The 20,520-nt window shown below is 44.3% G+C and overlaps 2 protein-coding genes across 3 annotated transcripts in view; one reads left to right on the top strand and one right to left on the bottom strand.

Moving 5' to 3' along the window:
- Positions 1 to 366: 366 nt before the first annotated feature.
- LOC149364454 (uncharacterized) lies at positions 367 to 7,211 on the top strand. The gene is made up of 3 exons (XM_089574397.1): positions 367 to 612; positions 798 to 1,040; positions 6,746 to 7,211. The coding sequence occupies exons 1-3, from the start codon at positions 539 to 541 to the stop codon at positions 6,978 to 6,980; spliced, it is 552 nt and encodes a 183-aa protein (XP_089430523.1). The 5' UTR covers positions 367 to 538; the 3' UTR covers positions 6,981 to 7,211.
- Positions 6,020 to 20,520, bottom strand: part of Iml1 (GATOR complex protein Iml1) — a 44,144-nt gene continuing 29,643 nt past the window's right edge. The window contains exons 27-37 of one of the 2 annotated variants that reach the window (XM_089574382.1): positions 19,899 to 20,141; positions 19,001 to 19,068; positions 17,634 to 17,708; positions 16,157 to 16,289; positions 15,970 to 16,072; positions 15,392 to 15,514; positions 14,540 to 14,700; positions 13,534 to 13,702; positions 12,166 to 12,359; positions 8,907 to 8,984; positions 6,020 to 7,936 (exon numbers count right to left, since the gene is read on the bottom strand). In XM_089574382.1, coding sequence (XP_089430508.1) covers positions 7,712 to 7,936; positions 8,907 to 8,984; positions 12,166 to 12,359; positions 13,534 to 13,702; positions 14,540 to 14,700; positions 15,392 to 15,514; positions 15,970 to 16,072; positions 16,157 to 16,289; positions 17,634 to 17,708; positions 19,001 to 19,068; positions 19,899 to 20,141 — 1,572 coding nt within the window. In that variant the 3' untranslated portion in view covers positions 6,020 to 7,711. Of the gene's footprint in view, positions 7,937 to 8,056; positions 8,581 to 8,906; positions 8,985 to 12,165; positions 12,360 to 13,533; positions 13,703 to 14,539; positions 14,701 to 15,391; positions 15,515 to 15,969; positions 16,073 to 16,156; positions 16,290 to 17,633; positions 17,709 to 19,000; positions 19,069 to 19,898; positions 20,142 to 20,520 lie in introns of those variants that run through there. The other variant, XM_089574383.1, reaches the window with a different exon arrangement.

Genomic DNA, 20,520 nt, shown 5'->3' on the forward strand with positions numbered 1-20,520 from the left:
CTACAAAATTTCTGCAGTTGGAACCTTGCTACTGATCAGCACTGCTCAGCAGTGCAGAATCCTGAAACCTTCACCAGAACAAAAACATACCGTAAGTTTCGAAGAATAGAGCAATCGCACAAAAAGAAACTTCGAGCTGGATCGGTATGACGTCACGGCTTGAAACGGCTTGAAACGCTTACACAAATCTTCAAACCGAACCGCGAAAGATGTAGCTTAAAAACTGTGATAATTTAAACAAAACAAGTGCTTAATTGAAGTACATTATATTTGCCCAAGGCTTCACATGTACTCCATACCAATGTTACTAGAATCATTGCTCCATACAACGTTGCTACAAAGTACTACACTACGACTACTATAACTCTACATTCCCTAAATTCCCTATGCGACTTCGCGCGTTGTGGAAAGTGAGGGCAGGCGAGCGCCCATAGGAAATGAGCTTCTCTTAATTGACACGAATAGCACCCATCTCAGCATCGATCAAGCTAACCAAACATTGCAGACATTGCACCCCTCACATCACTCGACAGCAGTGATGACTTCGCTTGTTGCAGACTATGGTTCGTCAGCGTCTGAATCGGAGGAACAAAATGCTGAAAGCAGCGAAAGGTATATCACAAAGTTATTCCTGCTTTGGTGGAAGCGAGTATCGTGGTGTTGCTGGACTGTGCAAATTTTAGTGAGCTGTGTGAATTGACCCGAGCGAACTGCAGCTTGTGATCTTGGCGTTGTTTTGTTATTTACGTGCTGATGTGCTTGAGCTGCTGCGCACTAATCTCGCTGCGATTTTGCAGTTCTGACGAGGGCGGCGAAGAGGAACAGAGTGAGAAGCAGTCGACGGAGAAGAGCGATCGGCCGAAGCTGCCTGTACCTTCCTTCCAGTCTGCGACGGTGCCGGGGTCGTCCTCGGTCTTCAGCAACCCTTTCCGTGAAGAAGAGGCCGCGCAGTCAACCATACTCGAAAGGCACGTCAAAATGACGACGCCTGTTAGCCAGCAGACGACAGTCAACGGAAAGCAGATATGCTGGAACTACAGGTATGAACAGGCGCTGTGCATTAAACTGGCTTTTAAACTGTCTGTGCACTTCTAAACCGCATAGTCGTCCTTTATAAGTTCATAGTAGTAAGAAATTGTAACGCGGTGGATTAAAAATGAGATACGTTGAAGTGGAGACACTTTCATTTTGAGCAGGCTGCAGGCTGCCTCATGTGAGCATAGACATTTCCTGCTTATGACAGTTCCACACTTCTTTACCATCACTTCCACCGTTCACAGTAGCCCCGCTAGAAATCTTGAATTACGAGCATGTTCACACCTGTGCCACAATTACCTTTTGAACAGTGCTTTCCACATTAATTGGCTGCTCTTTCAAATCAGTCAATTAGTCAGCAGCCAGAGATAAATAGTAGTTCACAGAGCCTAATCTCAACAGGTTTGAAAATATATAGCAGGTTTGGTTTTCTAGCCAAAAACTTGGCAGACAGTTATGTGTGAATTGGTTCGTTATTGTTTATAGGAACCAACAAAATGGCGATGTTGCCAAATGTGTACACAACCACTGTCATCGTCAAACATCCAACTGTCCTCCTCCAACTGTCATCCTCAAACAATCAAGAACTTCTGAGAAAGACATACTTGGTCTGCTGCTTCACAGTGGCGTGAATTCATATTGAATGGTTTCTTGATAATCAGAATGGCAGTTGGCGTCAATTTCATTCTCGGCCTGTTCATGCAAGTCTTCTTGGAGCAAGATGATGAGGCTTTGTGGTATCTACCTGTTGGTTTCTTCATGTACAATTTTATGAAAAAACATGATTCATCCAAAGTGATGGCTCGCTCACCAAAACAGTCCAACATACACATATCATTGCTTCAAGGTTTAATAACAAGATATTACAACAATGAGCATCTGAGCATAGAGAAGGAGAAAATAGGTTTGAAAAGGGTCCATACAAGCACTTCAGACCTTACTGTCCACATTGTATCGCCTGGTGTGTAAAAGCCCCAACGATGCAGCAACCTTGTTCTCATTACTCTCTGGACGGACCTCTTAGTACTGTTTTAATCTCGCTGTCATTTGAGCACGTCAGGCAGCTTTGCTTTTCTACCTTGGATGCCTTTAGACCTTGCTGCTGGTGATGATGATGAAGTCAAGTGTACCAATAAAGATGTTTGAGCTGCCTTGTTTAGGCTGTTAACTAAAGAAATGTCTGCGAGTTATTCGGATAGTTACTGTGCAGAACAACATCCTCAGTTCTCAACGTCTGAACGAATATGCAGGCCCCAAAACTTCAACAACCAAAATGACTTGTAATGAACATCTGGCACTGTTGCAAATTTGGCAAGTAGATAGCCTATAAAACATTGTCTTCATTGTAATGTTTGAAAATAAGAAATTATTGCAGGCTATAGACAAACTTTGCTTAATCTGCAAGGTAATCTTGGCTATCTTCCTCTGAAACGATTGGTTGGTTGGTTGGTTGGTTTATGGAGGTTTAACGTCCCAAAGCGACTCAGGCTATGAGAGATGCCGTAGTGAAGAGCTCTGGAAATTTCGACCACCTGGGGTTCTTTAACGTGCACTGACATCGCACAGTACACGGGCCTGTACAATTTCGCCTCCATTGAAATTGGACTGCTGCGGCTGGGATCGAACCCGCGTCTTTCGGGTCAGCAGCCGAGCACCATAACTACCGAGCCACCGCGGCGGCTTCCTCTGAAATGAGTGCTCGCATGTCAACACCCAAATTTTTTTGCGATGCACAAAATGCTGTCGCATGGCTTAGCTCAGATGGCTTCCACAGAACTGTGAATTAAAGAGAGCAATAGTTGCCAATACTAAGTGAACGATGAGGAAATAGTACTGTTCTCACTGGAGCTTGGTGTGAAAAGGCATTTTGTTTCCTTGTTTCTAAAAGTTATATCACTGGAAAGTACAAGAAAAGCAACATGCCACACAAGGGGACTGAATTGTAACATTTGCATGTAGCATGAAGAGGTTTGTTGCTACCCACATATTCACCTCATATAATAAAGGGGCCCTGCGACATGTATCAAGCATGCAGTTTTTACTTTTTGTGTGCATTGTATGGTGCATCATGATGCTTTGACACCCATTGCGATCGCTGAAATCGTAATATTCTATATTTTATACTGCTCAAGGAATGTTTAATTTGGGCCAGTGGCATCGAAATTCAGCACCAATTTGTGGCAGCAGATATGAAATGGGAGTCAAATTGGGCACTGCCTTTCTGATTGGTTGGGCTTCCAGGTTGAACTTGGCTCTTTTGCACTCTGGAAATTAGTCTAAACCATAATGCGTCTGATTATTGTAAGATTTTCGAATGGGAAAAAATCTCGAAAAGAAGCTCTACAAGCAAATTGAAAACTAATAAGAATAGCGCTAGGGGCGACCATTTTCCATTTCCATTTCACTTCAAAGTATCGCTGGTATTCAAGATGCTGATGAAATTTGTTGAGCCAGGCTTGCAGGCTTAGTGCATAAATCAGCGAAAGCTGTTATAGCCTTGGCTCAGCCATATAGCCCTCCCTACTTTCTGCGTACCTTTGCCCTCGCCGCAACCTCCTTCTTCCACTGCAGCTATAATCCGAGTTCTTCCCTTGTAGCCGCCTTCTTGTTGTGCTTTCCTCCTCTCTCACCATTAACTTCGGAGCCGCTAAGCCACCTTTCACCTGCCATTCTCTGTCTCTTCCCTAAAAGTGGAGATGGGGATTTTCCACTGGAGAAGGGGGTTGGCAGGTGGCAGCCATACAGTTAAGTTGAATTAAATTAATTCACAAATTAACTGAAGGTCCTGCGGCTGACGCTGTAGATTTCACAGTGAAATGCAGTGCTGTATGGCTCCATAAAAGGCATAACTGCTTTTGCTATAAAAAAAAAGAAGCCATTCAACAGATTTCGGCGCCAAAAACATGTGGGAAGACAGAACAGGATACAAAGGGTGAGGGAAAATGAGGTTTGGACAGGACACTGGTGGTAGCTTTGCACCACCACCCTTTAGTCATACCCGACTCGTCAACCGTTTGCATACGTGGAAGGACAACGTCAAAATGCACGGCTTTGGGCTCCCCTGGCCAGTCAACAATGGAGTACAAATCTCTGCGGCATGGGCGCAAGGCGCGGCTCTGACTGGTAGCGCTGAGCCTTGGCTCTGGGCAAGTGAGATGAGCGAGTGTAAGAGGGTTTCGCCGGATCTTTTTTATTTTGAATTTTGCAAGTTTGCAGGCTCTGATTTCTAAGATTTTTTTTATTTCTAAGATTTTTTTTGCACTGGTCTCTGGAACGCATGGGGCAGTGAAAAAAACCGTCCTAGTGCCTCCTTAGTGTGTTGGAGGTAACTTGCAATGTGGTGTTAGAACCTTTTCGGGTTATAGAACAATGAGAGTTTTTTCTCTCAACCAGTATAATGTAAAGATTTGGGTTTTTCAATCCAGCTGGCTCAAAAATGCCTCAGTGTATTAGATTCCTTCAAGTCCTTCCTGTGCATATATGGTATGACAGTTTGGATGTCACATTTTCGTTGTGTCTGCTTTATATTGTCAATGGCAATGTAGGACATTTTAAATTGAAAATCTTGCTCTTTTGACAGAAAAGATGCTGGAGTCAGCCAGACCAAATTTTAGTCACAGCTGTCAGCTCTACTTATATGTATCAGCATAGCATTCCTATGTACACAGACCATCTGGTATGGCACAATTCTAAAGCTGATGATTGCAGTTTTTCTGAAGGTTGATGGGAAGCACTGCACATATTGACAAACATGATGTTATTAATCATGCAACATTAAGCTCATCAAAGGTTATCAAATTGCTATAATTTTTCATACCAGTAGCGCGAGTTTATTTAGTATATTGCATTGAGGTAGGAGACCAGCAGGCTTTCAAATGTGCTTCAAGGCCAGTTCATTTAAAAGAATTTATTCTCATGATTTAAAAAAATAATGGCCTATGCTGCATCATTACTTGTACTTTGAAAGCATGAGCCATATTGAATATGTGCCCTATAAGTGGTACAAGCCATTTCACATTGCACTTCTTGTGTTATGATAAATTCTACAGTGAGAGCTATTTCTGGTGAATCCCTTATGACAGGGGATGGTCAGCAATCCCTTGACAGTGGCGGTCCTAAGGGGGAGTGGTGGGGGGGTCGCCCCTCCCAAAAGCCTTTGCATGTTTTCCCGGACGTCCGTTTTCGGGCTCTCATAGGGCAAGATGTAATTTTTGACGTAGGACTGGAAAGCTTTTTCCTCCGTGATGCGTCATGTAGTCCCCTACTTTGTATGTTTACCGTGTTAGCGGCTGCCTTATTTCACACAATTCCACGTTCTACACGTTGGTAGTTATACAAGCATAATTCGTAGTGATTGTCGAGGTATCGTGTTCCTGCCCTGTCCCCCCTCGTTGTCTTGCCATGCTGCCGGCGCGGCGACGACGGCGGTGCCATTCACCTGCAGTTGCGGTGGCTAGCAACCTCGTTGGGGCGGCAAAGAGCCACCCATTCATGTCTATCCCACCATGGGACACAGCGACGCCAGCGAGGGAATCATCCCTTCTGTTGGCTTGACAAGGAGTGCCGACCAGCCGCCTTGTCGGAGGAGACTGAGGGTAGAACAAAGCCACTTCCCAGATCTGAGTAATGAAGGCCGCTAATCCCACTGGCGAAATGTACGGGCAGGTGCTTTGACCTTCGTGGACATGCTATGGAGGGATATCTCAGCCATCAGCTTGTTTCCCTTGTTATCGAAATGAATATTCCTCGCGTAAACGTTAACATTCAAAGATTGAATAATGGTATAACGTCTATAGCGTTCGCCATTTATTTTTCAACAACAAAGCGCACAAAATTTCTTGTGTAAATAAAATAAATAAAAAATCATTGTTTCTATTTTTGTTCCTTTTTTTAATATACGAAAATCTGCCCCCCCTTTCCGCCCACCCTGAAACCACGCTCTGGGACCGCCACTGTCCCTTGACCACCCTTCATGTGCAGTCAGTGCCTTGAGCAACTTTTATTGTCGTTGGGCGAGACATGCGGTCAAAAGTCACAGCCACGGGCTTCCAAATGCCTCTTGGATGCTGCACGTTGGTGGGAGGCAAGAGCCCGCAAACATGCAGCGGGTTCAACACAGGGAGCACAAACTTGAGACACTGCCCGCAAACGCATTGCCTTAAAACATCCGCAAGTCCATGGCCATGGATTTCATAAGCAAAAATTGATGTTTTTGCCGTGCTGTGTAATGCAGGAAATTTGGCGATAACACTATTGCCTGTCGCACTGGTGTCACTTCACACCTGAGGACACCCAATTGTTCTTGCACTGCCGAAGCCAGAGGCAGAGGCGCATGCTTCAGTGTTCAAACTTTTCTCATGTGTTCCCCACAGATATTATAAAGGCTTCTTTGGTTCTACATGCAAGTACACCACCGTCATTTCATAGCATATATATGAACTGCCGCTTAAATTCTACTAGGTAACGTGTGAGAGATGTTTGATCGCCCAAGCATGCTTGGTGTTATTATGGCCGCGACTGTACATAAGGAACATTAGTAGGTTATAAGGAAACGTGTGGTTTTTCCAGAACCCTGGACTGTACTATGAAGGAAGGGGTGAGGTAGAGATCTAAAATAAATTGACATCTGACATAAAATGACAACTTTTATGCTAGCTGTTACAGAATTTCATGGTTTGCGCAACAAATGTAAACAAATTTCTTGTTCCAGGAAAGGCCGGTGCCGATTTGGCCACAACTGCAAGTATGTCCACGACAGCGATGTTGTGGGCCTCTCTACACAAGAACCTGAGCCACCTGAGCCGGAAGTGGTGGCTACTTCAGCAGCAGCTTCCAGTGACTGTACTTCACATAAGCGCAAGAACAAGAGACCGGGACTTTCAGACAACCTCAACCTTTCCAAGAAGGCCATGAAGTTCTACCACAAGACTCAAGGCAAATCATAGCTAGCAGCAGTGTGCAAAAGCTTTTTATCTTGGAGAGGGGAGTGAGTGTGACTGTGATTCTATTCATATTATTTGTGCATGTGAGGAGACACCTTTGTTCGTAACAAAGGTGTCACTACAGATTTATTACCATCACATAGCCGACTAGTAGAGACATTGATCTTTGTGCACATTGTGCATAGTTGTAAATTTTGTAGAATAAACTCTGAGACATCACATTGCCTTTCAGCAGATCTGGCTAATAATGACTTGAGTTGCATAGGCACTTAAGAAAAGCTGTTGTTTATCACAACCTTTAAAGGAGCTGTCGTGAGTCACTGATCCTAAGAAAGAGTGAAATTAGCATGCTGGACTATTTTAGTGAATGTATAGTTGATATAGCTTGCTTTATTTCTCTGACTTTTCCTCACTGTTTTTGCCTCACTGCTACACCACCACAGAGCCACATTTTGCCACTTTTAGCAGACGGTGCTGTGGCTTAAAACTGTGCTGTGGCTTAAAACGGTGCTGTGGCTTAAAACTCACAACAGTTTGATCCTCCTAACTTGTATACCATGCAAAAGATATACAAGGCTAGTGTTTTGGAAAGGTATCAATGTCTCCAGCGTTTATTTCATTTTGCCTTTATCTATGATAAACACATTGCAAGCAGCTTATCTATACTGTACAAACAATAGCCACGTAGCACACATGAAAACGCGCACCAGCACTGGGCTGGCACACAGCTGCGTTCACTGTTCAATCTCGGGAAAGAGGTCTGCTGCTTGGCTGCCCTGCATAGCACCAGCACACCATGTGCTGAGCCAGGCCTCGAAGGCCTCAACGAGCCGGTTCTCGTGGTTGCTGCAAAGGGCGCGAAAGTCCTGCATCACACCTCGCATGAACTGCTCGTCAATGGTGGCTGTATTCTTCCAGCGCTTGGTGATCATGTAGTTGTAAGACCACAGGAAGCCCACCTGCACCAACAGAGCGAGGCTCAACTTCGGTGTGTATACAGAAATGAAGCTGCTGGAACGGAAACTAAAATCTACACCTCCAGCACCGAACCCTAATTACTGCTGCACTGTCCCACAGTTGCCCATCAGCGACACTGTACCTTAGTGAAGGTATAAAGCCCAGACTTCTTTTTGTGAGAAACTCAGTTCCTTGTGAAATACCATGGTTAAAGAGAGAAAAAGAGCTGAGATAAAATGCAACAGAGTTCACACCATGCAAGCTCCATTCTGCTGTATTGATACTGTATTGATTTATACGGCATCAGTAAAGACTGCTGAGCTGGAAAAGATAAGGTGCTTTAAAGCGAATGAGCATTCATCAGTTTCAAGTGAAGCTGATGATGAGCTTGACTGCAGCAACATAATGTAGTGTTATTGGAAAGTTGTGCAGCATTGCAGTCGAGGTAAAACAGGATGGGCAGCAAAAAGCAAAAAGATATCTTACTGTATAAGCATCAGCTCACCACTGTTGAGTAAACTTGCCATTTGCTCAGTAAAATGAGCGAGTAAAAAAAATGCATCCTTACTTTTTTAAGTTCTTCCACACAAGGTCTAAACAGCGCATGTTGACGACTTTCAAAAAGCTGTTCTTCACTAAAGTAGGCCTAGCAAAAACACATCCCACTCTGTAGTAGGTAAGAAAGTTATTTACAAAAAATTCTTGCATAACGCAACTATCAGACACCCAGTTTGTTAACTATTATTTTAGACCAAGCTGTCTGCTGGGCACAGCACAAGCAAAATTTAATTCAACTGTGGCTCACATGCTTCGTCTGCATAAAAACACTTCCCGACTTGTTTTCCTGATTTGAATTGGCAAGGAATTAAACGAAGCAGTTTTCAGTTACGAGACATGACAGCGAGCACCATTTGTCATACTGCTATCAATGTAACGGGAATCCTTCAGCCAGAACTTGTCTCCCTGTCTCACCTTCCTATTTGTACAAGTTGCAGGTTGTTCTTCACAGTGCTTGAAACAAGGCTCCATCACGTCAGCTTCGCAGCAGATCTGGAAGTTGTAACACAACACACTTATGCAGCCTTCCAACTAGAAAACAAAAATGGAGGTGCTGAACATGTTGCTCAAAAGTAGGGGGGTGCGAATATTAGAAATTTTCGAATATAATTCGAACAGTATATTTTTAGTATTCGTATTCGATTCGAAATCTAAGTATTCGTGTTGTTTCGAATATTCGACCCGACGCGAATATTCGTACCCAGCCGAATATTCTATTGCGAGCACCGGCGTTCATTTCGGTCCGCAAGTCCTATCAAAAGAGGCATAACAATATAGCGGCGCCTAGAGCAATGCGTAACGTTGGGCCACACAGTAGCTGACTACGCTGGTGAGCTTCTTTGTGGCTATGCCTGCGAAGCTGGTATAGTCAGAGCTCTGCACGAAATACCTCGCAATACGTGCCAGTTCAGTGCCAAGTGAGAGGGCATTTTTGTGGCTGGAGAAGCTGCTTCAGCTAGAAGGGAACTACAGTGGAACCTCGATTATACGACGTTCAGGGGACCGCGCAAAACCGTCGTATAATCCGGGTGTCGTATAATCGAAAATCAAAGAATGCGGCCAGTGGCGCTCGGCCTTGCGCCGAAAACTGTTGACCGGCTTCAAGCCTGCGGCAAGTACGCCAATCAGATTAAAAAAGACAAAACCCAGCATTTGTTTGAAACAGATTTGCAAAAAAATCTTTATTACCGTTTAAAAAAAATCGGTAATTTTTTTTTTGCACCTTTGCCCAACCTCGGCGCATCAACTTTCTTTCAAGGGCTGCCACGTCCGGCAGTAGGTCGCCAACATCGTCGTGCTCGCAAGCAAAGCGCCGGATGTTGTCAACGCTCTGCAACAAGTCCGCTTAACTAGGAATGGGAGCGCAAACCTCTGCATCATTGTCCACTTCGGAAGTTTTATCGTGGGGCACAAGCATCCATTACTTCCATTACTTGGGCGAGCGCGGCCTCGCCCGCTTATCTGTTTTTTCATCAGCGTCGGCTCCTGCGGACGCATCTGTTGCTGGGATGCGCGTCTTATCTTTTCTCTTTATCTTTCCCCTGGCGAAAATTTTTTCCAGCCCAACTGGTTTATGGAACAATTTCCAGTATGTTCCAGTTGGAACCATCTGGGTTCCACTTGGTTCCAACTGGAACCAGCTGGAAATTGTTCCATAAACCAGTAGGCTGGGAAAGATTTTCACCAGGGTCCTCCAATCTTTTAACTCTCCTCGGCAGCGGTGGTGGCTTGGCTCACGCCAGTAGGCGGGCCCGTGCGCTTTCCTTTTCATCCTTCTCTCAGTCGCAACAACAACACGCAGGCCGCGCCTCCTTGGGACTCCGACTGCACAGGCTCGACGAAAAAGAGAGCAAGTGCACTTGGCGGCCTCGGCAACGCTCTCTTCCGCGCAAAAACGGGGGTGCTTAGATTCGCATGCAAAGTTTTTTTTTTCAGAAATTTTTTTCAGAAAATAGGGGGGGTGCTTAGAATCGCAAAAATACGGTACGGCCTGCGTTTGCTGACGACCTTTTTTGACGGACGGTACGAGCCAGTCGTCGTACGAAGCGGGGTCCTTCTAAAATTTGCGTCGTATAACCGAGGTTTTTAATGCATTGTCTCTATGGGGGTTTTGCCGGGACCGCACAAATTCGTCGTAAAATGCGGGTCGTCGCATGACCGGGGGACGTATAATCGAGGTTCCACTGTAACTACTTCTGCCTGACCGTGTGGAGCAGCCGGTTTTCCTTCACGACAACCTTTTATGTTCATCCCAGCAACGCGCTTTTGTACTTAGGGCAAGCTACCCTTAATCAATGCTGTGTACTAGCCATCCTCTCGGATATTTCCACTCTTCTAAGAATAATGTTCGAGACTTTGATACTTTTTGTGCAGCCACACACATCTTTTGTGTTCATTTCATCACTGATAGTTGAACTGTGATGTTCTTGGGTGCTCAAATAATGTTTTGTAGTGGTTAAATTCATCTGTCCTTGATTATTCGATATTCGATTCGATATTCGGAACCAAGTATTCGTATTCGATTCGTATTTGAAAAATTTGATATTCGCACACCCCTACTCAAAAGCCTTCGGGCCATAGGGTCTGCCTTTGGGCCCTAAAGACTAATAATACCCCTGTCACGTGGCATTCCTCAAAGGTCTTTCCAGCAAAGGCACCTCTTTCACCAAAGGAGCGAAAGCTCAAAGGAGCAGCGACGACGCAGCTACACAGTGCAGCTCAAAGGTGAAGCAGTCGTCGAGGCTTGGCACCCGCTGCTGTGCATGAAGTGGCTGAAGTGAGAGTTTTAAATTTAAAGTGGGGCATTCTATTCATTTGTTGAGCTCAGACATTTGCCTTATTCTTATCGCTTCCTTAAAAGAACCGCAGCAGCAACCCTCATCAGCAACAGGTTTTGTGTATTGCCTTGGCCACCAAGGACACTCGGTGTTGCTGCAACAATTTTACTGTCTTCAAATCTAAGCATAAAATATAGACGACCATCCTAAAAGCAAGACCAGACAAGCCTTTTGTATATTTAAAAGACGTTTTCAAACATCGTTCGCTGCATAGATTTTTTTTTCGTTTGCTTTAGTTCTGGACGTTGGATGGCACTGCAATTGCAGTTCTCGAAGGCCGCACCTTTGGGCTCCAGTGGTCTTGGATGGGTGTCTTGACCTACAAGACCCGTGGAAAGCAAAGGCACAGCATTTGTGCCGTGTAGCTGCACTCCCAATGCCTTTGATCATAAGGACCTCACATTCTCAAAGGTCCTTGCCATGCCCGTGTGACAGGGGTATAAAATGTCTTTTAAAAGGTGAGAACGATGGCCCTGCTTCCACCCTGCAGGTATTGCGAGCTTTAGGGGTGGCGTAAGCTTCCCACTGCATGGCTGAAAAACAAACCACACGGGCTGAGGGCTTTTGACCAAGGGTGTACCTAGATAGCATGAACCTTGCACTTCCGAATTCAAATACAGAAATCGACACAGCTGCCAGGAAAAGGCCATGCACCTTACACGGTGCCACCAACCTTTAGTCACACTTTGATCAATCCTAGGGATTTTCTATTTTAGGGAAATGTTGTGCTCTCTTCTTTTTGTGGTAAAGCAAAGTGTGAAGGTTGCGAAATGGCTACCGTTGTCCGTCATGATGTGAAAGGTGAGGGCAAATGGGCATAGGTAATCTGAGCTTACAAAGTCGGGTGTCTTGTTGGCTTCATCCTGAGGAGTGGTTTTTTGACTGTGGTTGCTGCTGCGAGGGATCATCAGGAACATGCCGCCCGTCGTGTGCACATAAGTCCTGTGCTCCACCGTGGACTGCAGGTCCCTCAGAGTGATGAAGCCGAAGCGATGTGCCACATACTCTTGAAACTGCTCCAGACCTCCACCTGAACAAAGTTTCCGTCTAAGCATGGTGTCCAAACTCAGTCTATGGAAGACACGTAAATGGAGAATGGACTGCACGCATGAACAGTGGCTTGGACAAACAGTTTTGATGGAATTGTACTGTTCTGTTTGCCATAAGGAGGCTCACAAATTTACATAAGTGAGATGTGAACCTCCACACACTTTTTTATGCAAGGGCTGGCTATGCAGAGGCACCACATGTCAGGAACTCCACAAATAACCACAATGCACCAGCCATTGGTCCAATGCTAGTAGTAATGTTTGTGCACATTAGCTCAGTGCACGAGGCATGTGCATACCTAAAGTTGGAACTATATATATATTTTTTTTTTTGCCACAAGTGTAGCAAGCCAGAAAAAAAACAATGTACATTTGTGGAGGCTGCAGTGTGTATGACAGTGACAGCTGTGGTGTGACACTGCAGTACTGCTCCGTGTTCATTTCCATGCTAGTTCTCTGCTATCAAATGGGTTGCATATGCAAGAGTATTTTGAGTCACAATATGAATGAAACAATGCTGCCCGTGTTTGCACTGGACTTGCATTGCTTAAGGTCTATCCATGGCATCATGGCAATAACCTGACTGGTGTAAGGAAGTGCTTAGGCTTTTAAGCATCTTCATCTGTTACACTGTCATGTGACACATGACGGTGACACAGGAAGTGCCTCCAACATGCTGAAACAACTGCAACACTAACATGTATTGCAATGGATACTAACTGCAAAGCAGACAAAGTCTCTATGCAGCTAAGGTCATGAGCGCCAGGACTCCAGCAGAAAGTTATTATTACACTGCTATTGCAGATCAAACCTCTGACTTAAGGATCAGCTTAGTTAACGGCTTGGATACTGTTTAACAACACAGATCCTCTCGTATTCAAATGCAGCTTAGTTCACATTGGAGGCAAGAACATCAGCATATGAGTTTGCATTTAGATAATGCTACAAAGCTTGAGAAAACTTTGGCAGCTAAGTGGCTGTGGCTATCTGACGCTAAGCGCAAGTCTGTAAGCTTGATGCCCTGACAAGGCAGCTGTTCTTCGACGCAAGCAGAGTGACAACACCCATCAATCAAGATTCCAGTGCACAACGAATCATGGCAGGTCATCAGTAACAGCCGAAGCAATCCAATACGCTCCTGCTAGGCAGGCTCACCTCGTAGCAGTTGGGAGGCTGGATTGTCAAGAACATTGATATGCAGCGGCATAAAGATGGCGCCTCGCAGCGGGTCCGACTTGGGCGACTCGGGCAGCACAAACGGGTCACTCGGAATGGGAACCAGCTGCAGCCCCTGAGCATTGGCCTTGCGCGCCCAGCCCAGCACCTGCATGCACACAGCACCCGAGATAAGCTGAGCTCTACTGCAGTGAGGTTAAACGGACGCCTCTCTATAACCACTGTTTCGTTACGTCCAAACAGCATCACACCGCACCATTTTTTAAAGGGGAGCTAGGTGTACATTATACACGAGCCCCTTCGTCACAAACATTCCTTAAAATGAAATTTAGCTGTGTACTGAACATTCAGAAATAAAGCAAGAGGAGGTGCACAAAGAAGAGAAAAGGAAAGCCAGTCAAAACTGGCTGACACAATTGTAAGCATCTTTTTCTTTGTTTGTTGTGGAAACTTTCCTCAAGACACGAGCATACTACAGGTTGCTCCGACGTTTTTTAAATGTGCAGAAAAATATGGCAGATGAGAGACTCAATTCATCAGCCTGAACATTAAGATTCCTTCTCTCTCACTAGCCATGGAGTTCATCATAAAAACAGCGCATGAAATGCAACTTGCTCAGAAAACAGTTGCAGTGCTCACATGGAGCTTTGAAAATGACACAAAGGAGAACAAATTGTGTAAATTGACTATGGTGATCAAGAATAAAAAAAAGTAAAATTTTCTCACAGCCTGTCCAACCTGCGCCTTATGACATGGCCTGCTAGCTGGATCTGGCAGTGACTGTTTAGCTCTGAACAAGTGCTCACATAACACTGTACTTGCCAAACTAAACATATTAGTCATTTTATTGAGTAGCACTTCCTCACTGCCACCTTCCCTTTTCGGTGTTCGCAAAACCGCACATCACAACTGATTTAAGGGGATTTCCCGTGGGCATGGCCCACATGCTAGCAATGTCCCTGCAATGGCTAGAAGTTGCACCCACCAGATCAGCAATTATGTAGCCGGTGGCCACCATCCATTCAACAATAATCTCGAAGGCTTCTCCTGGCTGGAAGATGCTGTGGTACTGTGCCTGGCCCCACTCGGGCCGATCACTGCGGCCGCCAACATCGATGTCAACGTTGACGTTCCGGAACTCCAGCTCTGTTTGCGGAGGCAGAGAAACCACGATCCAGCACTTCAGAAGAAGAAACGCACCACACGGAAGCACTCAGACAAATAAATGCCGCTATTCCTCTCTTGCACTGGGAGTGCTAAAGAAGGGAAACTATGCAAAGCAACATAAATGTTGGTTATGCAAGCAAAGGTTACTACATGCCTTTCCATGCACTTTCTTTCGCTTAGAACCCTGGAATAGAAGGAAAGCAAGGACAGAGTATCTGACAAAAGGATCATATGCATCTTCAACAATGATATCACGGTGACCATTGCAGTGAGCCACTGTTTTATCTTAGCCAATGAAGATCACAAAAACAATGGCAGATACTGGTTCTGACTTCCAGTGGGTGCAGTACAAGAAAAAAACACATAAAACTTGGAAGTATGCCGAGAAAAGCATTTTTCATTAGAAATAAAATATACGTTTTTCTTCCTAAAAAGTTTATCATAGGTCTCCCTACAGCAGAGCAGCAGAAAAAAATTGTGGTTCGGAGGGAATAAAAGCATGCAGCTCAGCTATTGTCCGCAACTATCAGGTTGCACTGCTAACAGCTCAAATGAGAAGGCAGTCAGAAAGAAGACAACTGTTTGGTTTTAACAGCTGCTGAATGCACATTAGAGGGCAACTAAAACTGGGTGCCAGAGGTCAAGAAACAGCACAAAAAGCTTGCCTTACTTTTGCCAATGTCAATTTCAGCATTGTCCAGGTCGCCTGGATGGCCACTGTTCTCATTATGGGGCAGTAACTCCACTTCAATCCACTCGTGTTGATAGGCATCCAGGTCTACCTCATAATTTTCTGAAGCAAGAAGATGTTGACAGCTCGGTGTCAATGCTACTGCTCAAAACAGGAGTTCTTGTTAAAGAAGCCGATGGACCAGGATGGAAACACACATGTAATGACTAATTAAAAATGACGAATCATGGTTTCAATGGCACACAAGATAAGGTGAACAGGAAAGTTATTTTCTCATTCGATCTGGCTGCGAAAATAAGTAAAGACTCTACTCTACATCAGTGCTTCTTCATGAATCGATCATGCAAAACAAAAATTGCTTGTCATTACAGCTGACTCACACTACATATTCAGCAACACATGTTACACAATCAGCTAGAAAAGGCATCATTGAAATGGCAAGCTGTTACTACAAATGGAAAGGCACCACTTTCCCTAGTCTGCAAACAATAATGACCTTGACAGACGTTCAAGGCGAAACAAAGTTCACTGACTTGAGAAGGTCACCTCAAGCCCACCTTTTGCACTCTTCTCTGGGAAACAATAAATGTAAAAGCCGTTGATGAATGGGTGCAATACATCTCCAGATGCGTGGCAGATATGGGACTCTTCTACCAGCTTCTGTGAACCAAAACAAAAAAGAAAAAAAAATTGCAGGCAACCCATACTGCAAATACTCACTCCAGCCATGGAGCACCCACTTACCTGCAGTAGTTGAATGGCGTCGTGGTCAGAGTGTATGCCTTCCACGTGGTCTCGAAGCCACGATGTCGCTTCGACACTAATGAAGGAGTTCTGAGGGATGCCACCTTGTTTGGGCAGGAAGCAGAGGCCATCGCTACATGTGCCAAAACACAACAGTCACATCTATCCTTGGTACAACCGAAGGTTGATAGGTTGACTTTATTGTAGTTTGGCGAAAAATACAGGTGGAGGACAGAATTCCTTGCTTTGAAGCTTTTTTCTTGCATTGATACAAAGTTAAGGGGGGACACTGGTCTTGAAAAGAAAATTTTATTAATTTAGTCATAGTTATGAAATTTTCAGGGCATATGTATTTTTGGGCGCTGATTCTAGATATGTCATTTAATTTCATGAAAAACAATTCCTTGCGCACTTATGCACTTTTTATGCAAGTATTTTGCAGAGAGTTTAGAAGAAAATTTGCTGCACGAAACTTGCTGAAATATATGCCATTGGGTTCTCTTGATACCAAGGAATACAATAAGGATGAAATTATCATCCTGGCTTTCATAGAACTTGAGTAATAGGGTACTGAAGCTGCCACTTCAGAAACAGGAATACACACTTTTCTTCTCATTTCTGAAGCGACAACTTCAAAACTCTATAACTCGAGTTCTATGATAGCCAGGAAGACAATTTCATCCTTATTGTATTCCTTGGTGTCAAGAGAACCCAATGGCATACATTTCAGTGAGTTTCCCACAGCAAATTTTCTTCAAAACTCTTTGCAAAATACTAGCATAAAAAGTGCATAAGTGCTCAAGGAATTGTCTTACATGAAATTAAATGACACATCTAGAATCGGCGCACAAAAATACATATTTCCTGAAGATTTCGTAACTGTGACTTCATTAATAAAAATTTTTTTTTCAAGACCAGTGTCCCCCCTTAAGCAGATAAAGTACCACTTAAAAGTCAGAGTAGATTTCAAGACTACTGAGTGCAAAATTTCATTGCGCTTCAGCTTTTAAATACTACGCTGTATCCAATCAAGCTGGTGGGTGTTTTACAGCTCTGTCTACACCATAGCAAGCATGCACAGTTTCTGAACGGTGTATGCTTGTGAACTCTAGCACAACTACAAACTAGTTATGCTGACAAGCAAACTGGGCCAGAAAAATACATGCACTTGCTTAGCACAATGCACTGCTGCAGGAAAGCATTGACAAATGTGGTCATGCTACTCCAGTAGACGTAAAAGAAGACATTGCAGTTAAGATTATTGGTCAAAAAAATATGCCAGAGGTATGTGAGAAAAATATATCTTTCTATATTAAAGGCTAGTCAGAGTAGATGATGTAGCTTACAGCATAACGTATTTTGCAAACCGCACAATGCTGACATTAGTCAAACATTCCTAAAAAGTCCACTCTAATCAGTTGAACTGTCACTGTGTGCTTGAACAGGAACAGAAAACAAGGCACTCAAGTGCAACTACCTTGGATTTTTCATCGCTTCAACAAGCTCGGCAGGAGGTGACACCACTGTCAAGCATTTTACTTCAACATGGGGCCTGGAAAAAAAAAAGAAAAGAAAGAAAGAGGAAGAATTAACATGATCAAGCAGAATGTCATGTCAACCTGGATTTAATGAAAACGCACCAGGCTAAATATCTATGCACCTGCATTATTTTTCTTGGCCAAGGGTGCTGACATAGAATTAGAGTTTCCTGTCATTTGCCAATGAGTAGCACGATGACCTGGTTATCAAGGTATGAAATTTCTCTGTAGGCATGCTAACAGAAATGAATAATGCAACAAGCAAAACTACATCATCATTTACCACACTCAGTTTTCATTTCAGGTGCAAAAATCACAAAGTAGACCCCAAGGTCACGTACTGGATGCCCAGGCTAACATAACTGGAGATAACATAGAGTAGATGGGCCACGCCAACCATGTACCACCATCTCAGACAATGCAAAAGTAATCTTTAATGCCGACAATTTTTACCAAACATCATGAAAGGCATCCTTTGCTGAATGCCATTTTGTGAGGTTTCGTCACGTCAACGTTTATGCCACGAGCAGTGCACTCTTAGTTCAATCAGCTGCACAATACTGAAAAGTTTCAAGCTATGTTCAACCATTATTGCTTCACCTATGCATACAAACAAACTGAACCATGTAGATAATGCCCTGAATTTGCGACTTCATGCCTGCAGTCTTTTTCGACACCATGCACCACTTCAGCTGAAAGCCGAACTGGGAGTGCAAACTAGCCCACACCTACCAACTAGTCTACATCATCACCCTAAGGCGTTACTGATTCGTCGGTCTTTAAGGAATCAACAGCATATTAAAGGGACGATGTGGGTTCGTTGGTTCATGACTGAACCCTGTCTTTTGTGATGCTTTGCTGCCCAACTTGTGAAAGAAAGACGTAAGCTGCGTTATGCTCTAGACCCCCTTGATCCTCGCCCTTTCACAGAGGCCAAGATCCTCGGTCCATGGCCACAACAGTCGACTGCCATCAAGGCTTACACGGCACTGTTTTGTTTTTTACGAGAGACTGCCTTGATTGACAGATTGTGACTGTGTTTCCCGTTCCTTCTCTCTTCCCTCTTTAATCCCCTCATTGCCTTCTCCACAGCAGGGTAGCCAACAGGAAACCTTTCTGGTTAACATCCCTGCCTTTCCCCCCTCTCTGTATCTATCTTGCTGCCCAACCTATCGACAAGCCCTAATAATATGCCAACAACACGCACCCCTAACAGCATTGGCTCATTCTACAATGGGCATCTAAAGGACAACAAAGAGACATTGATTGAAAACAAAACTACAGTACATAAGAACATAAAACTCACTTTTCCTCTGCTGACTCTCCACCTGTTGACTCTGGTGTAGTTTCCAGGGAAGAGTTCGATCCATCCTTCTGAAAGTATCAGTGCATGCAAGGTTCACCAGAAGAGTTTCGAGGCTATGCTTTTGCTTGCAGTTTCATTTATTTTGTTCATGGATAAATGCAGCAGAATAAAAAAAAGATGCTAATATCTAGACTGAAATAAGCATCCACCAATACTGAGGAAGAAGTGAGTTGAGACAAACATTCATGTGGCTCGTAAACCAACAATGTCCTTAAACGCTTTTAAGTTTAAGACGAGCTTTTCTGACACATTTACACATTTTCCTCCACACTCCTGTTCACAACACTTTTTGAACATTAAACACTTTTACTAACAGACTGCTGAAGTTGAGCATGCATTATCAGTTAACCAATGACCAAAGTTTAATGAGCAAATCTATTAATTTTTTTCAACTACGTACCCAGTACCAGAGTGCTTCCATTACATACAACATACTGTCGGATTGCTAAGTACAAAAGATGCTTCTTAATATCATCAACAAGAGCAGCCGTAAGTGTGAAATGTTTACTGCAGGTAGCTCTGTGCTACAAGGCGCTACACAGACACACTTATCTGTATCAGACAAATCACTATTCTACTCTTATTAAATTTTCTCAGCAGTGGTCTTGTATGAGGTGTCAAATTCCAAATTTGCAGTCTTTAATGAATTCCTACTTATAGCAGGCTGCCAGAGCCCATCTCCGCAGACTATATTAATGCAACGCTGATGACTACATCAACAGACAAACCTCAATTTGTGGCAAAGTTCACTTAAGCCTGATTGGATTCTCTCCTTGAAATTTGCACAACTGCACTTAATAAGAGACTTCATGGTTTAAAACAGCTAACCGTTCCTCACCTTGGACTCTGAGTCTGTAGCTGGCATCATCTTGCTGACTGGCATCACGTCAGCACGCAGATGTTCCGTGTGGAGGCCACGCGGTCGGTCATGGATCCGGTTGCTGGAGACACGGTCACGGAAGACACCAGCTGCTATGGCAGAGACGGGACCAGACTGCGGTGATGTGGTGAGAGGCGACCCCTGGTGGCTGATGCTCAAACGCATGGGGCCTCCAGAGGCACGGACCCAGGCTCCTACAGACTGCAGTTGCAAGAAGGAAGGTTGAGTGATAATGCCAACCCTGCCGATCACCCCGTCACCTACAGCAGGTGTAATGGTGGAGTGCACTGTAACAAGTAGCACGACATAATCTTATGATATGCAAAAGAACTTAACCGCCGCCGCAGTGGCTCAGTGGTTATGGCACTCGGCTGCTGACCCGAAAGACGCGGGTTCGATCTCGGCTGCGGCAGTCGAATTTCAATGGGGGCAAAATTCAAGTCGCTTTGGGACGTTAAAGACCCATAAACCATAAACTGAAAGAACTTAACCATGCCTTACCTGACATCATTTAATTAAAAGGCAAGATGCACTGCTGGAAGAGTATGGTATTACTTTTCCAGCACTATCAAATGGTCAG

This window comes from Amblyomma mixtum, chromosome 2, assembly GCF_055824585.1.
Source record: "Amblyomma mixtum isolate Tamu chromosome 2, ASM5582458v1, whole genome shotgun sequence".
Classification (NCBI taxonomy): Eukaryota; Metazoa; Arthropoda; class Arachnida; order Ixodida; family Ixodidae; genus Amblyomma; species Amblyomma mixtum.

What these genes read in the sequence shown, in the direction of transcription:
- LOC149364454 (XM_089574397.1), top strand. Translation starts at nt 539, where the DNA reads ATGACTTCGCTTGTTGCAGACTATGGTTCGTCAGCGTCTGAATCGGAG. An exon ending in AATGCTGAAAGCAGCGAAAG is followed by an intron (nt 613 to 797) that starts GTATATCACAAA and finishes GCGATTTTGCAG; the next exon opens with TTCTGACGAGGGCGGCGAAG. An exon ending in CAGATATGCTGGAACTACAG is followed by an intron (nt 1,041 to 6,745) that starts GTATGAACAGGC and finishes TTCTTGTTCCAG; the next exon opens with GAAAGGCCGGTGCCGATTTG.